Here is a 15,446-nt window from a genome sequence, read left to right as displayed (position 1 = left end):
TCAGATGAGAATATTTTTTGTGAAAGTCTATTCTTCCTTTTAAGGAAAAGCTGTTTTCTCTTTACAGAAAAAACTATTTTTCCTCATCCTGGACTGAAATTCCAAAAAGGGTTTTTTTTTCTATATGCTATCTTACTCTACAAGAAAGAATAATTTTCCTTTTCAGCAAAATTCTCTTTCTTGGCAGGGTTAAATCCTAGAAGGATATATTTTTTTTTATATAATCTGTCTTCCTCTTCAGAAAAGAATAATTTTTCGTTCTAAAAAAATTCTCTTTTTGGCAGGGCTGAATCCAAAATGGGTTTCTTTTTTTCTATAAAATTCTAAACTTCCTCTTCAAGAAAGACAATCCTTCTTTTAGAAGAAATCTGTTTTTTGCAGGGCTGAATCTCAAAAGTGTATTTTTTCCCCTCAATACTATTATATCTTCCTTTTCAGAAAAAATGCTTTTTCTGTTCAGAAAAAGCTACATTTTCTGCAGGACCACAATCTCCAGAAAGTATTTTTTGGCTAAAATACTATCTTCCTTTTCAAAAAGATTGCTCTTTCCATCCGGAAAGAGCTATCTTTTCTGCAGGGCTAAAAGCTCCAAAGAGTTACAGATCCCACACAATGAAAAGTTCTCCACGGTCGTTTCCAATTCGGTCCAATTTCTTCTAAGGATGCGTTGGGGCCGTAGCTGAGCTGGAAAAACCGTGTCTTCTGGCTGCAGCTAAGCTGCAAAGTCGTCTTTTGGTTCTTTGTCTAGTGTTCTTATACTAAAAACTAAACTCCACCTTCTAGTAACATACATCAACCCGGTTATGACTGATACTGTAATTTGATTTGATTTCGCACAGAAAACTCCACCTTCAAGGGAGGATACACTTTTGGGATAGAGCAAGAGAGCGGGAGAGAGGAGGAGAGAGAGTCACACATAGGAACTTTATTTTTAATGAGCTAAGATGTCTTCTGGACCGGGTGATGCAGAGTTGCCCATCAACCAAGTTAGATAAGATAAGGGTCTTCCTTCCTCGCCTTCTTCAGGCCAAAGCTGAGAAGTTAGAAGGAGAATTCCTGCCAGGTGTCCGACATTGTGAAATACATAGAGTCCTTTTGAGAACAATGAGAATCTGTTTTCAGGCTGAGAAAGAGTCCCTGTTATGGTGTTAGGCACTTGAAACATCATAAAACAAATCAAGCCTCGATGCAGCTCCTTATCTTGAAGGAGAGAGCTGCCAGGAGGAGAGGTGAATACTCTTCCACTATCTTCCTTAGCACACTGTCTATAATACCAGGGATTGTTGTTTGTTGTGTTTTGTGACGTTCATGGTTTGTCTGTTTCCTCTGCTGCAGTTTGCATTGTTTTGATTGATGCAAAAGCATGCCATGTTGTAAATGTTGGCCACCAGATGGCAATGTCCCAGCAGTAGAAACCTTTTCTGCACTTTATAAGAGGCAATGAAAGGAGGTTGCTAATTTAGAAACTAGCCCTTTATATAAAGTTTGTCTCTACAAACAAAAGGTAAATATGTGCTGCTTTTAGAAAAAAATGTCTTTTTGAGGTTCCTCTTGAGATGTTTTCTGCCTGTTTCTCAATGTGATGTATTGTTAAATGGGTTATACAGAAGGCCTGCATGTGGTCTGGACTGGATACTGCCATGCCCTCTAAGGAATGACGTGAAATGATTTCCACTGCATGATATGTAAAAAGGAACTAATGTGACATGTAATTGCATGCAGAATTTTATATTTTCATATGTCAATTAACAAGATTAACCTGCCCTTTCTTATTGAATAAATTGCAAAAAGATTTATCTGACGCTAACTTTGCTGATGTAAACATCAGCATAGTATCTGGGGATTATAATTTGGTTTTGGACTGGAACTTGGACAGATCAGCAAGAAGACAACCTGCACCATCAAATGCCTCGATAACCTTGAATAGTCTTATTTCGTCAACCAACTTAGTGGATATCTGGCGCTTACAGCATCCTACAGATAGGGATTACTCCTTTTTCTCAAAATTGCATAATTCTTACTCTCGAATAGATTTTTTTTTACTGGACTCTAAGCTTTTACCAAATGTCATTGATAGTAAATATCACAATATTTTAATTTCGGACCATGCACCTACTAGCGTAATTTTCGATCTTAATCTTCCGAAACAAAGTTCAACATGGAGATTACAACCATATTTACTGAATGACTCCAACTTTTGTAAATATCTATCACAGAAAATTGAGGAATTTTTACAGACCAATGACACAATGGACACATCGGACTCTGTTTTATGGGAGACATTCAAGGTGGTCTTGAGAGGACATATAATTTCATATGAGGCTTCTCAGAAAAAAATGAGGGATACTAGATTAAAGAATATTGATGATAAAATATCAGAATCAGAAACTAGGTATAGACAAAATAATTGTAATCTTATTCTACAAGAAATTACTAATCTTAAATATGAATACAATACAATTTTAACAAAACAAGTAAGTTCCCAAATGTCACGTCTGCGTGTACGTTATTTTGAACTTGGAGATAAGCCTCACACTCTTCTGGCTAGACAACTTAGAAATCAACAAAATAGCAGGGCTATACATAGAATTAAATCCAATACTGGAGAAAATATTACTTTGCCAAAGTCCATAAATGAATGTTTTGCCAATTTTTATAAAAATTTGTACAGGTCAAAAGCACAAGGAGACGTAGATTCTTGGCTGAGGGACATTCCAATTCCAAGGTTAGATGATTCCTCACGTGACAAATTGAACCAACCTTTGTCGACAAAAGAGGTTTTAAATTCCATTGAATCATTTTCTTCAGGGAAAGCCCCAGGCTCAGACGGGTATGGGGCGGAATTTTATAAGAAATTTGCTGTACAGATATCCCCACTCCTACTTAGAATGCTCACACATTCAATAGAAACTAAATCTCTTCCTCAAACGCTATATGATGCAAACATAGCCTTACTACTAAAGCCAGATAGGGATGATTCCAATCCTGCATCTTACCGTCCAATTTCAATGCTAAATCTTGACTGTAAAATATTCACTAAAATACTTGCTACTAGATTAAATGTATGTATTGAATCTATTGTTCATGAGGATCAGACTGGATTTATCCCTAACAGGTATTCTTTTTTCAATACAAGACGGGTGCTAAATATCACATACTACAAATTCCCAGTAGGTTCTAAGCAAGCAGTTTTATATTTGGACGCCGAAAAGGCATTTGATCAAGTTGAGTGGGGATATCTGTTCAAGGTGCTCGAAAAATATGGTTTGGGAGAATCTTTTGTGTCCTGGGTCCGCTTAGTTTATGCACAACCATCTGCGTCAGTTGTTACTAATCAAGACAGATCACGTCCGTTTCCGCTGGAGAGAGGCACCCGCCAAGGGTGCCCACTATCACCGTTATTATTTGCTCTGGCGATCGAGCCCCTGGCTATCAACATCAGAGCAAACCCACTTATCAAACCTATAACAATCGGAAGAGTTGAACACAAAATATCACTCTATGCTGATGATGTCGCCATTTTTATATCAGACCCCGAGCATTCTATTCCCATTTTGTTAAAATTGATAAATGATTTTGGGATGGTGTCCGGTTATACCATAAATTGGCAAAAGAGTGACCTTATGGTACTTACAACAGAGTTGGATCCTGCATTTGTAGCTTCAATTCAGTTCAAAGTTTCAGATACAATTAAATATTTGGGAATTACAATAACAAAGAATCCAAATTCTCTATTCAAACAAAATTTTACTAAAAGATTAAACTCTCTTAAAGAAAACGTTGAAAAGTGGAGAACGTTACCTCTATCATTGATTGGTAGAATAAACACTATTAAGATGGTTTCTTTACCGAGATTTCTTTATTTGTTTCAGAATATCCCAGTATATATCCCAAAATCTTATTTTAAGCTGATTGACTCGGTTATTCTACCTTTCATATGGGGCTATAAGGCTCACAGAATATCAAAACAACATTTGCGACAACCCAAGGAACACGGTGGCCTAGGCCTACCTTGTTTCTTGCACTATTATTGGGCCGCCAATGTTAGAGTTATGGTATACTGGCAAATAAATCAAGATTCTCCATCATATAATATTCCCCCTTGGCTGACAATAGAGCATACGGTGGTTTCAAAGACTTCTCTCCGTGCAATTCTTTTCTCATCCCCTAGGCCTTTGGCTTCTCGAAGGGGAGAACATTTTACTATATTGCACTCTCAAAAAATATGGTTGCAAATCCGAAAATTTTGTGAACTCCCAAATACGGCTGTACACACTCCGGTATGGCGCAATCATGCTTTCCCCACTTCATTTACAGATGTTGTTTTCAGGGAATGGAGTCAGAAGGGTATTGACACAATTAAAAATTTGTATATTAACAAAAAATTTAGCTCATTTGAGCAATTGCAAACAAAATATAACTTGCCTAAAAGTCATTTTTTTAGGTTTTTACAATTAAGAAACTATGTTAGGCAAAATATTCCAACATTTGACTCCCTTCCTACGGAAAATGATCTCTTTAAAATATTACTGGGGCCTCCAGACTCCAAAAAATTAGTTTCTTCATTGGTAAAATTTTTTTTTAAAAAATATTCTCTTCCTAATCTGACAATTAAACAGAAATGGGAGGAAGATTTAAATATCTCAATCAGGGATGATGTTTGGCAGAGAGCACTGAGAGACATTCATCATTGTTCTGTGAACTCAAGACTTCAGACCATTCAGTATAAAGTAATTTTCAGATTGCATTATTCAAAAGTGAAGCTACATAAGTTTTTTCCACAAACATCACCTTTGTGTGAAAGGTGTAAGATAATGGACAGTACACTGGCACATCAATTTTGGCTTTGCCCAAGGATTCGGAATTTTTGGGTCTCAATATTTGAATGGTTCTCCCAGGCGCTTAAAATCACTATCATCCCTGACCCTGAAACGGCTCTTTTGGGCTTCTCAGAAGTATTGCAATCATTGGGTCACGATGTGACTTCACTGATTGCATACGGTATGGTCATAGCTAAAAGGTGCATTCTTAGATTATGGAAGGCAGATGTCCCACCTCATTTCGAAGCCTGGCTTAGAGAATTTGTAGGAGTACTGCACATTGAAAAGCTAAGATTTGAAATATCCGGTAACCCCCAAAAATTTTTTGATGTATGGAAACCAATTTTAGATAAATTGAAATTATAGCGTTCCCCCATACTCTGGGGTGAAATTAATGAACATTTGATCTACAATATGTGGACTGTAATTGTATAAGTTTAAGCACTACATTTTATGCTGCTCTTGTGGGTTTTATTTTGGTGGGGGGTTTTTTTTTTGTTGTCTGTTTGTATGTAAGTCAAGTGATAATTTAAGTAATTTTTGTAATAACTGACTGTGACTATTACTTTTTTTTTTGTTGTTGTTGTAAAATTGAAAAACTTAATAAATACACTTGGGAAAAAAAAAACATCAGCATAGTAACAAACAAACTCTGCTGCAGCTCCCAGTTGGGAGCAATGAGCACAATTATGCAACCTGACACAGTGTGAATGGAAGCAGCTTAAAAAATTGATTTACCACCTTGAATTAATGGGATATTTACTGGTTTCAAACCAGCACAGTCAAAGTGAGCTGCAGAAACTTCGCCATGCATACATGGCTGTCATGAGACACTTGCAGAGAGGAACAGACTGAACGTTGTCAGTAATAATAGGGCTGCAATGTACCGGACACTGGAAACTGGTGCAGACCTCTAACTCCTGTTGAAGCAGTTTGCAGTTCAATATGCAAAAACTGATCAATGGCTGAGCTGATTTTTTTCATTGTCCAATCTCCATTTGGTTTGAAGGCCTTTCATCCTTTTGCAATTTATTTTTACAAACCACTAAATATCTCAACAACTACAAAGTTTTGCCATGAAGAAAGTCATGGAATAATTTTCCTACTGTACTGAAGAGATCAATAGTTGAAATGGCCGAAGTGACCCAAATGGTTAAAGAGGAGTTGAAGTGCCACAATTTGGTAGATTAATAATTATAAAGAAGAAAGAGATACAGAAACCCGATAGCGTGAATGCAATGAATCACATTTACACTGAATAAGTGTGACATATATGATACTGAGATATTTCTCATCTTTTACAGTACAAACTCAATATAATACAATATATTTGCCTTCTGTCCCTTAATGGTGGACACCAGAAAGCAGAACTACTCTACTCTATAAAAAATGTGATATGATGATAAATGGTTGATAGCCCTAAAAAAATGCAGGTGTTTTTTTTTTTTTTTTATTTCCATTTTGTTAAAGGGGGCAAATAAAGACCTCATATTAAAAAAATGGACTTATCTGATAACTTTTCCATGGGTTGGGTCTTGGGATAAGATTAACGGAGTAGCGGGTGAAAATGAAAAGTTAAATTAAACTTTATTTATAAAACATTTTCAATTTACACAATAATTGTTAGCCAGAGGATGAAAATAATCAGAGTTGTCAACAGTATTTACATTCACTACTTGGGCAGAAATTTGGTTACAACAGCTTAAAAAAAATCTGTGGAGGTCTAAGAATGAACCTTTTTACTGAGGTAGGTGTCCAAAATTACTCGCTTAAAAACTTTTCAAAACATTAAAGTGAAATTAATTCACAGAAAAACAGACTACTGAAGCTGAATCTCACTGAAAACAGAATAGTCATAATAAAAAAAATGTCCAATACATCAAAACAAAACACGAGACAGAGTCCTGACACGGCAAGTCCAGCCATGTTTCCACACATTTACAGCATGTTTCTAGCTAGTTGTTTGTTTGTACGTTTTTCATGAACAACAAATCAAAATAAGTCTTTGCCTATGTATGAAAACATCAAAATGATTTATTATGAATATTAGAACCACTGGTGTTTGGTTTTCGGTCATGTTCATGTCTATAAAGCACCGTACTGCCTTATACAACTGTCACTGTCATCAAGGCTGATTTAATCTGGAATTAAAAATGAGAAAGAGGATAAATAATCCAATAACTCATTTTGATTTCATGCATCTCTCACAAGGCCTTTATGAATAAATTAAACACTTTTAAGATCAGTTTTCTATTTTTCTTCTCCTCTTAGATGTGCTTTGTGTCATTTTGGGATTAGATGAATTGCTGCAGACTTGTCTCACACATCAGACACCTTGCATTCGAGTAAAATAACAGAATCCAACGTCTAGGGAATTAAGGAAACAATTTCACTGTGGAGTCCATCCAACCAAGGTAAAACCCTGGATACAGAGGCTCAGTGAAGGTTGTATGGATAGTGTGGAGGGGTGTGAGTAGGCCAGAGGAGATGCTGTAAAAGGACAGTACCCCTGCTTGCCAGTCCAGGTAAACCCCTACTGTACTGGAACTGGGTGTAGCGTTTAATGCTGTGCTCACACCTTTGTGTAAAATCCTGTAGTTAGTTTTAGTGCAGCTCAGAACCCAGGAGGACTCATTCCTGCCCATCCAGCACTCGTCGCCTTCTCCCTTCCTGCACATCCCTCTGTAGGCCACTCCTATGCCCACTCTTCCACTCCACTCTGTCTCCCAGTAGCAGCGCCCTACCAGTCCCTCCTCACACAGCACCTGCGTCCTATAGTTAAACCTGTCTGGGTGATCAGGATATGACTGCTTGGTCCATAGTGTTGCTTTCCTGTTTCCCCCTGACAGAGAAATATCTCTCTGTGCTGTGTTTGGGTCCAGGGTCAGCTTGGTAGCGTCTGATGAATTAAGATGATAATAGATAACAATAAATTGTTAAAAATGAATAATAGAAGCTGCTAAATGAACTCCAATAAGATGGTTTACTCACATTTCTTTGGTCCAGACTGGAGCCTGGAATGATCACACTGATCCACACTAAAAACAAAGAGGAAGTTTAGAAGTTATCTAGTTTGCTGCAGTCAAAAGAAAAATAGTTTTTATTCAGTTCAACTTGACATCTGACAGCTGGTTTGGAGATTTTGGGGTTTTTATTATATATTTAACAGATCATTTTGAAAACTTGCTAAAGTATCTAGTATTCTTGTTTAGAATTAGAGGATTTTTTTTTTTTAAATTATAAAAATATAAATGCTGAATATAAATGCAGCTTTGGTTCTAAGTTTGGTCCAGTGATCATAAGCAAGCTGTGTGAGCTGTGATGGTTTCATGGTTGACTGGTCCATCACCAGGCTGACCTGAGTTTCTCCAGACTGCAGAGTGGATCCTCCAGCAGGACCGACAGAAGCATCATCCCCGAGTTTCCTGGATAGTTGTAGCTCAGGTCAAGGTCTTTCAAGCCGGACGTGTTCAGCGCAGAAGCTAAGAAGATGCAGCCCTCCTCTGTGACTCTGCATCCAGACAGGCTTCAAGAAAAGGAACAGAAACACTAAAATTAACAGATGTTTTTAAAAAGGAACGGAAATAACTGAGCTTGCATATTTGGAGAACCGAAAGGAACCGAAGAGGACTTACATGAGTATCCCCAGTTTGCAGTGAGGACTCTGAAGACCGGAGGACAACATTCTGACGCCAGCATCCTGAAGGTCATTGTCTGAGAGATCCAGGAACGTCAGCTGGCCAGAAGCTGTACTGATGACTGATGCCAGGATGTCAGAGCTGTGCTCCGTCAGGCTGCAGCTTTTCAGTCTAAACAGAAAAACACAACATTTAAAAACACAAACTGGTTACTTATGGTTTGGTTTTGGACAGAGAAACAGGATGAATCTTCACCTTAGTGTCTTCAATGCGCTGTTAAGTCCAGCAGAGAGGTCCTTCAGTCCTGCATCTGTCAGGTTGTTGTTGCTCAGATCCAGTTCTCTAAGTTGGGATGAGCTGATGCCCTTTGACAGTATTTTACAGCAGGCCGCGGTGAGGTTGCATGCATTTAACCTGCAGCAGGAAAGGCAACATGAGACAAGCACTGAATGCAATGAGACAACAAAATCCTCTCTGCTTGGAGAATGAGACGTAGATCAGATCAAGAAAACTAATCTCTCAAGTAAAGCGCTTCATCCTGATTCAGCTTGTTTTTAAGTAGGCAATGCAAAGTTATTTGTGTAAAACAAGTCACGAAGAAAACAATCCAAAATTATTTCATTCATGCATTCGCTCATTATCCAAACTGCGAAGTCCGAATAAGGGCCGTGGGGAAGCTGGAGCTTATCCCAGCAGTCTTTGGGTGAGAGGCGGTGTACACCCTGGACAGCTCACCAGTCCATGACACTACTCCAAAATTATTTCCATGGGCAAAGACATAATAAAACTGATATAAATTTTAGGAATAGATAAAATGACTGGATAGATTCTGCTAAAGAGCATTTTTTAGTAGCAGCAATAAACCAGATAAAACAAAGATTCCAATGGGAAAGCTGCAGTGAACCATGTTTTTAGCTCTGATGGAAATGATTCCACTGTGTGTGGAGACCCCAGTTGTGCAGAAGGTTTGTTCCACCAGTGGGAGTCATGTACACTAAATCCTGCTTCAACTAGTTTGGCTCTGACTCACTACTGAGTGAACCTTTTCCTTCTGAGCTGACGTGTCTGCTTTATAACCAACAAATAGATCTGATATGCACTGAATCCTATAACAGGATTTCAGTTTTTAGCACACATGGGGCCACTGGTGTGATTTAAGGACTGGTGTGATGTCATTTTTGTGTTTTTTTGGTTTTTTAAAGACCATATATGTACCAATTAGGGGCGGGAAAATCGTATTGAAAAAACTGGATTTTTTTTTTTGCTTCACGATTTTAAAATCGAATTTTAAACAAAAAAAAAACTATTTTCTTTTTCAAACTAAATAAAAAAATTATAATGGATTATTTTTGTCATTTTTATTGTTTTTATCGATTCTTTAACTTGTCTTCTTGGGCATAATAGCAGCAGAATGATGGTCTGACTGCTGTGTTGTTTTTTTCCTCACTGAAATCAAGAAAAATGACGTGGAAAGAAAAAGTTTCATACATTTAGTTTTTTAATCTACAAAAATCAGCAATATTGAAGAATTGTGAGAATTGCAATTTAAATCGAGTCGGCACCCAAAAAATCTGAATCGAATCAAATCGGGACAAAAGTGTATCGTCACAGCCCTAGCACCAATGCAATCATGTTGCTGAACATAAATAAATACAAAAAGATGTTTTTCTGTCTTGTTTTAAGAAAAATAACTACATCTTTTGTTGTGTTTTTAAACATTTTACAGGCTAATTTATAGGGGTTGGAAAATCGAATCGAAAAATAAAAATCTGGATTTTTTTTTTTTTGCTTCACAATTTTAAAATCGATTTTTTTTGTCAAAAAAATTGTTTTTTTTTCAAATAAATAAAAATAATCCAAACAAATAAATAAATAAATAATCCAATAAAAAATGTTGTCATTTAGATTGTTTGTTTTTTTTTTAATCTTTTTTTTTATCTTTTAACTTGTCTTCTTGGGCATTATAGCAGCAGAATGATGGTCTGGCTACTGTGTTCTGTTTTCCTCATCGAAATCAAGGAAAAGTTTCATCCATAATTTTTGTTTCTAATTTACAAAAATCAGCAATATCAAAGAATTGTGAGACACGCAATTTAAATCGAATCTGCACCCAAAAAAATTGGAATTGAATCAGGACAAAAGCACATCATCTCAGCCCTACTAGTTTAGCTGTAGTCTTTGTGACTCAGATTCTGTAACTGGTGGCAGAATCATGCTGTGGGCCTGTTTCCCTGCAGAAAAGCTTGCTATCAGTGATGGGATGGTGAATTCTGAGACACATCAGTGAGTTTTGGCACACTAGTTGCTTTACAAAAGACTGACTAAAGTTAAATAGTATTTCCTATAGCTAGGGATGGTTAGCATCCCTTAGTTATGCTGCTATAGGTTTAGACTGCTGAGGGACATTTCCTGATACACTGAGCTTCTTTCTTTTTCTCTTTATCTCTCTCTTTTATCCCCCCCATAACAGTGTTGCATCATTAACATGTATGTCTCCTGTCTCAGCAGGTCTCCCTGGTCGGGAGTAGCAGTTCCTGTTGTCTGTTGTCTTTCTGTCCTCTTCCCCCCACACAGCAGAGGCAGATGGCTGCCTGTCCTGAGCTGGGTTCTGCCGGAGGTTTCCTTCCTGTTAAAAGGGAGTTTTTTCCTTCCCACTGTTGCCAGTGTGCTTGCTCAGGATGGGAGATTGAGTTGGACTCAACTCAATCTGTTGGTTTCCTTACATAGGCTATTATGAATTGGCCTTCATTATGTTTTCCCCTCTGTCTGTAAAGCGTCTTGAGATGGCATTGCCATTATTTGACGCTATATAAATAAAGTTGAATTGAATTGAAAATTAATATTTCTTAGTTTCAATCAAACTAAAAGTTTTGTTCATTGTTTCTGACGTGATCTTTAAAGTTGTCTTTATTTTTGTTATAAGTTAAAAACAATTATAAGGAGTTGGGTCACTGGGTGTTGCTGTGGGGGCTGTCCCTGTCTGGTGAGTCGGGATCCAGCGCTGCAGCGTAACAGTTGTGGTGTGGGTCCTGTCTGCCCGGACACCGGGTGGCTCCCATGGTGACGGCCTGGGTGGTCGTGGGTGGGGGTAACCCTTTGTGTAGATGCATCCTGAGGATATCATTTCCTTATCTGGTGCACATCTGGTACAAATGTACCTGGCCATTCATCATCTTTTAACGGTTATTGGGCTAATATGGCACATGGGTGAAGGTGGTTGTGGGTGGGTGAAAGGGGACTATGGGTGTATATGTGTGTGTGTTTTATCTATTTTGATGTAAATTGTTTTATTATGTAAAGTACTTTGTATTGTTTTTAAGCACAAAAAGTTCTATACAAATAAATCTTCATTTGATTTGATGATGATTGTACCCAGAATGATCACTTACTTTGCCACACGAGCTGTTTTCACAACAGGCAGCAGCCGTAGAAGACCCTCCTCTGACCTGGCGTAGTCGCTCAGTTCGAACACAGTCAGCTCCTCTTCTGAGGTCAGTAACACAAAGACCAGAGTGGCCCACTGGCTCGGTGAAAGGCTGGCTTTGCTTCGGTTTTCTGAGTGTAAGAAGCTCTGAATCTCCTCTACAAGAGAGTCGTCATGTAGCTCATTCAGACAGTGAAAGAGGTTGAGGCACCGGTCTGGAGACTGGCTGGATCTGATTTTCTCCTTAATATGTTTGATGATTTCATCTCTTGTCCTTTGGTGTGTTCTGTTTCTGGTCATGAGGTTTTTCAGCAGCGACTGATTGGATTCCAGAGACAGGCCCAAAAGGAAGCGCAGAAAGATGTCAAAATGCCCATTTTCACTTCCCATAGCCTTTTCCACTGCTGCCTTGTAGAGGTTGAGCTCTGATGATTCTCTGGACAAGAAGCGCAACGAAGCGGACGACTTCTTAATCAGGACGTTGATGTTTTCATTGTTGAAAGTGAGGAAGACGTACAAGGCAGCAAAGAACTCGTGAACGGTCAGATGCACAAAGCAGAACATCTTCTCCTCACACAGGATCATCTCTTCACTGAAGATCTGGGTGTAGACTCCAGAAAACATGGATGCCTGTGTAACATCTATACCGTTTAAGATGAGATCTCTCTCATAGAAGTTAAAGTGGCCTTTCTCAAGTTCCTTGAAAGCCAGCTTGCCAAGCGCCAGGAGGTTTTCTCTCACACAGTTAGCGTTTGACTCTCTTCTTCCTGGCTGACTCTTGTTCAGTTTCTCCACATAGAAACACAAAAACTGGATGTACATTTGGGTGAGAGTCTTTGGAATGTCCTTACTGTCCTTCAGTTTCAGCTTCTTCTCAAGAACACTCGCTGCAATCCAGCAGAAGACTGGTATGTGGCACATGATGTGCAGAGTTCTGCAAGATTTCACGTGGGCGATAACTCGCTTTGCTAAGCTCTTATCAGCAATTTTCTTCATGAAGTATTCTTCTTTCTGAGGGTTGTTGAACCCTCGCACCTCTGTAATCAGGTCAACGTCTGTAAAAGGGATCTGACTGGAGGCAACGGGCCGAGATGTGATCCAAACAAGAGCCGAAGGAAGCAATCTTCCCTTGATGAGGTTGGTCAGAAGTACACGGATCCCTGTTCGCTCCGTCACATCTGACATTATTTCAGTTTCCTGGAAGTCCAAAGAGAGGCGACTCTCGTCTAGGCCATCCAGAATGAAAAGCATTTTCTTCTCATCATTCTTAAAGATTTCTGCGCCTTTTATTTCAGGGAAAAAGACACAGAGAAGCTCCACCAGGCTGTGAGTTTTCTCCTTCATTGTATTCAGCTCCCGAAAAGACAGAGGAAATACGAACTCCAGATGTGTGTTTGCCTTCTCCTCCGCCCAGTCTAGAGTGAATTTACTGACCGATACAGTTTTTCCTATTCCAGCGATTCCTCTTGTCAGCACAGTTCTGATGCGGCGTTCTTGTCCAGGTAGAGGAGCAAAGAGGTCGTTGCAGTGGATGGATTTCTCCTGCTTCAAATCTCTTTTAGATGCCATCTCAATCTGCCTCACTTCATGCTCTTTACTGACTTCGCCACGTCCTTCCTCTGTGATGTAGAGCTCCGTGTAGATCTGATTGAGAGATATTTTATTAGGATCTGTCGCCATCTCTTCTTGCCAGTGACTGAACTTCCTCTTTAGAACAGCTTTCAGTTTCTGTTGACATTCTGCCGACTTGTCATCTGAGGGAAACATCACATTGAAACATTATGAAGGTTTCTTTGATTTTGTTTTTTTTTGTATTTGTATTTTGGTTTCTTTGGTATTAAACACTTCATTCTTATTCTGTAAGTGTGTTAAATACAAGATTATTTTGCATTAAAGTAAGAAGCACTCACTTTGGGGCTGCACTCTATCACAGTTGACTGTATTGTCTTGTTTTGGGATTTCTTTTTGGGACTGATCATCTGACCCTGCAATAGAAAAAAAGAAAATATATATACTTGAACCTATGTTGACTAGAAATAAGTACACTCACAGTTGTTGCAAAATATATTAGTGACTTCCAATCAGCCTCAACATCAATCAGGCTTTTTGTTGAAACGCAGACAAAACCAAGAAGATTACAAAATACAAAAATGACTATTAGCCCACTAAATCTTACCACTTACCTTAGCGAAGAAAGCACACAAGTGTCTAAAAAAAATACAAATAAAAAAGCAACACAAAGGTCTGGCAATGTGTTAGTTTACCTTGCAACAGAACAATTTGCAGATATTCACCAGACAAATTTAAAGCTACAAATCTGCAAATCTGCTGCAAAAGCAGATAAAAACCAAATTTTCTCAGAATGAATATTAAAACTGCTCCAGCACGGATATCTACTCTGTGGAGAAGGATTGATTATGTAATCAAACTAAACACTGTATAACATTTCAGCCAATAGAGTTTTTTTCCATTGGCTGAAAGTTACGATTTGGAATAATTATTCATGCACTGGGATTATTTTATTTTTATTATTAAATTATTTATTGGTTTTTATCTGTTTATTGTGATTGATTTTAAGTTTATTACTTTGTATTTATTGGTATTTTAGTATTGTAACATTGTTTTTATTTTATTCTGTGCAGCACTTTTTACGTTTATAAAATGTGCTTCATAAATAAAGTGGATCAAATTGGGATGTAGTCACTTCTGTTGTATATCTTTTGCTTGTTTCTATCTACCTTTGCTGCCTGATAGGAGAGTGATGTTGATGCTGCCGTTGATGATGGAACTAATGATGGAGGGAGCAACCACGCTGCTGTCGCTCTGAGCAGTGAAGTTCGGCTGAAAATGGTGAACCTGAAGCGGGGGAACTGACGCTGAAAGAACAAACAAGTTCAGGGTTTGTTACAAAAATCAAACACAGACACAGATTTCTATTAAGTTTATTCTATTTATTATTTGCTTGTTTGGTTTTGCTTTTTAAATCAGGGTCAGTGCTTTAAGTCTTGTGTTCATCTAAAACCTTCATTAAAGATTTTGGAAGTTAATCACATAGAAAACTTTCTATTGACCCTTTTTTTTTTTTTTTTTTTAAATGATCTGAGTCCATTCCTTTGCTTTCGATAAATGTCATACTCACCCCGAGAAGGATCATCTGCTCCATTAGTGAAGACCTGCTGCATGTTTTCCAGCTCTGTCGTAGATTCTGTTCACTTTTTCACCTGTTTTAATCTCAGCCTGTGTGTTTTCATTATTTCACTCTTAACACACAGATGCCCAAACTGCTCAGTCATTGAAGCAATATAACAGGGATTGGACATTAAAGATAAAGGAAACAATTACCTTATTAAACAAGAACAGCGTCTGTAACCCGACTGGTTCGACAGTTTCATGCTTGCAGTTGGATGTGAAGTCCTTGTTCCCCTTCACAGCAATGATGAAGAAATAAGGAAGCAGTGTTTCTTATCTCCAAGCTGTCTCTTACTTAAACGCTGACTGCACAAACCACAGCAGTTTCATGTCCAAGATGAGGAACTCAACGGACAACCGCTGGTTTTTTTTCCC

The 15,446-nt window shown here is 38.2% G+C and overlaps 1 protein-coding gene across 1 annotated transcript in view; it reads right to left on the bottom strand.

The window, feature by feature from the left end:
* The window catches only part of LOC306771869 (uncharacterized protein), a gene marked incomplete at both ends in the record, with an annotated part of 28,232 nt that extends 13,168 nt beyond the window's left edge, over positions 1-15,064 (bottom strand). Inside the window, 9 exons of the mRNA XM_079261191.1 lie at positions 7,214-7,719; positions 7,812-7,858; positions 8,179-8,346; positions 8,456-8,629; positions 8,714-8,872; positions 11,848-13,636; positions 13,793-13,867; positions 14,621-14,758; positions 15,022-15,064. Coding sequence (XP_079117317.1) covers positions 7,214-7,719; positions 7,812-7,858; positions 8,179-8,346; positions 8,456-8,629; positions 8,714-8,872; positions 11,848-13,636; positions 13,793-13,867; positions 14,621-14,758; positions 15,022-15,064 — 3,099 coding nt within the window. The remainder of the gene's footprint in view (positions 1-7,213; positions 7,720-7,811; positions 7,859-8,178; positions 8,347-8,455; positions 8,630-8,713; positions 8,873-11,847; positions 13,637-13,792; positions 13,868-14,620; positions 14,759-15,021) is intronic.
* Between the last annotated feature and the right edge of the window lie 382 nt (positions 15,065-15,446).

This window comes from Telmatherina bonti, assembly GCF_933228915.1.
Source record: "Telmatherina bonti genome assembly, chromosome: 21".
Classification (NCBI taxonomy): domain Eukaryota; kingdom Metazoa; phylum Chordata; class Actinopteri; order Atheriniformes; family Telmatherinidae; genus Telmatherina; species Telmatherina bonti.
This window is presented reverse-complemented; position numbering and strand designations above follow the sequence as displayed.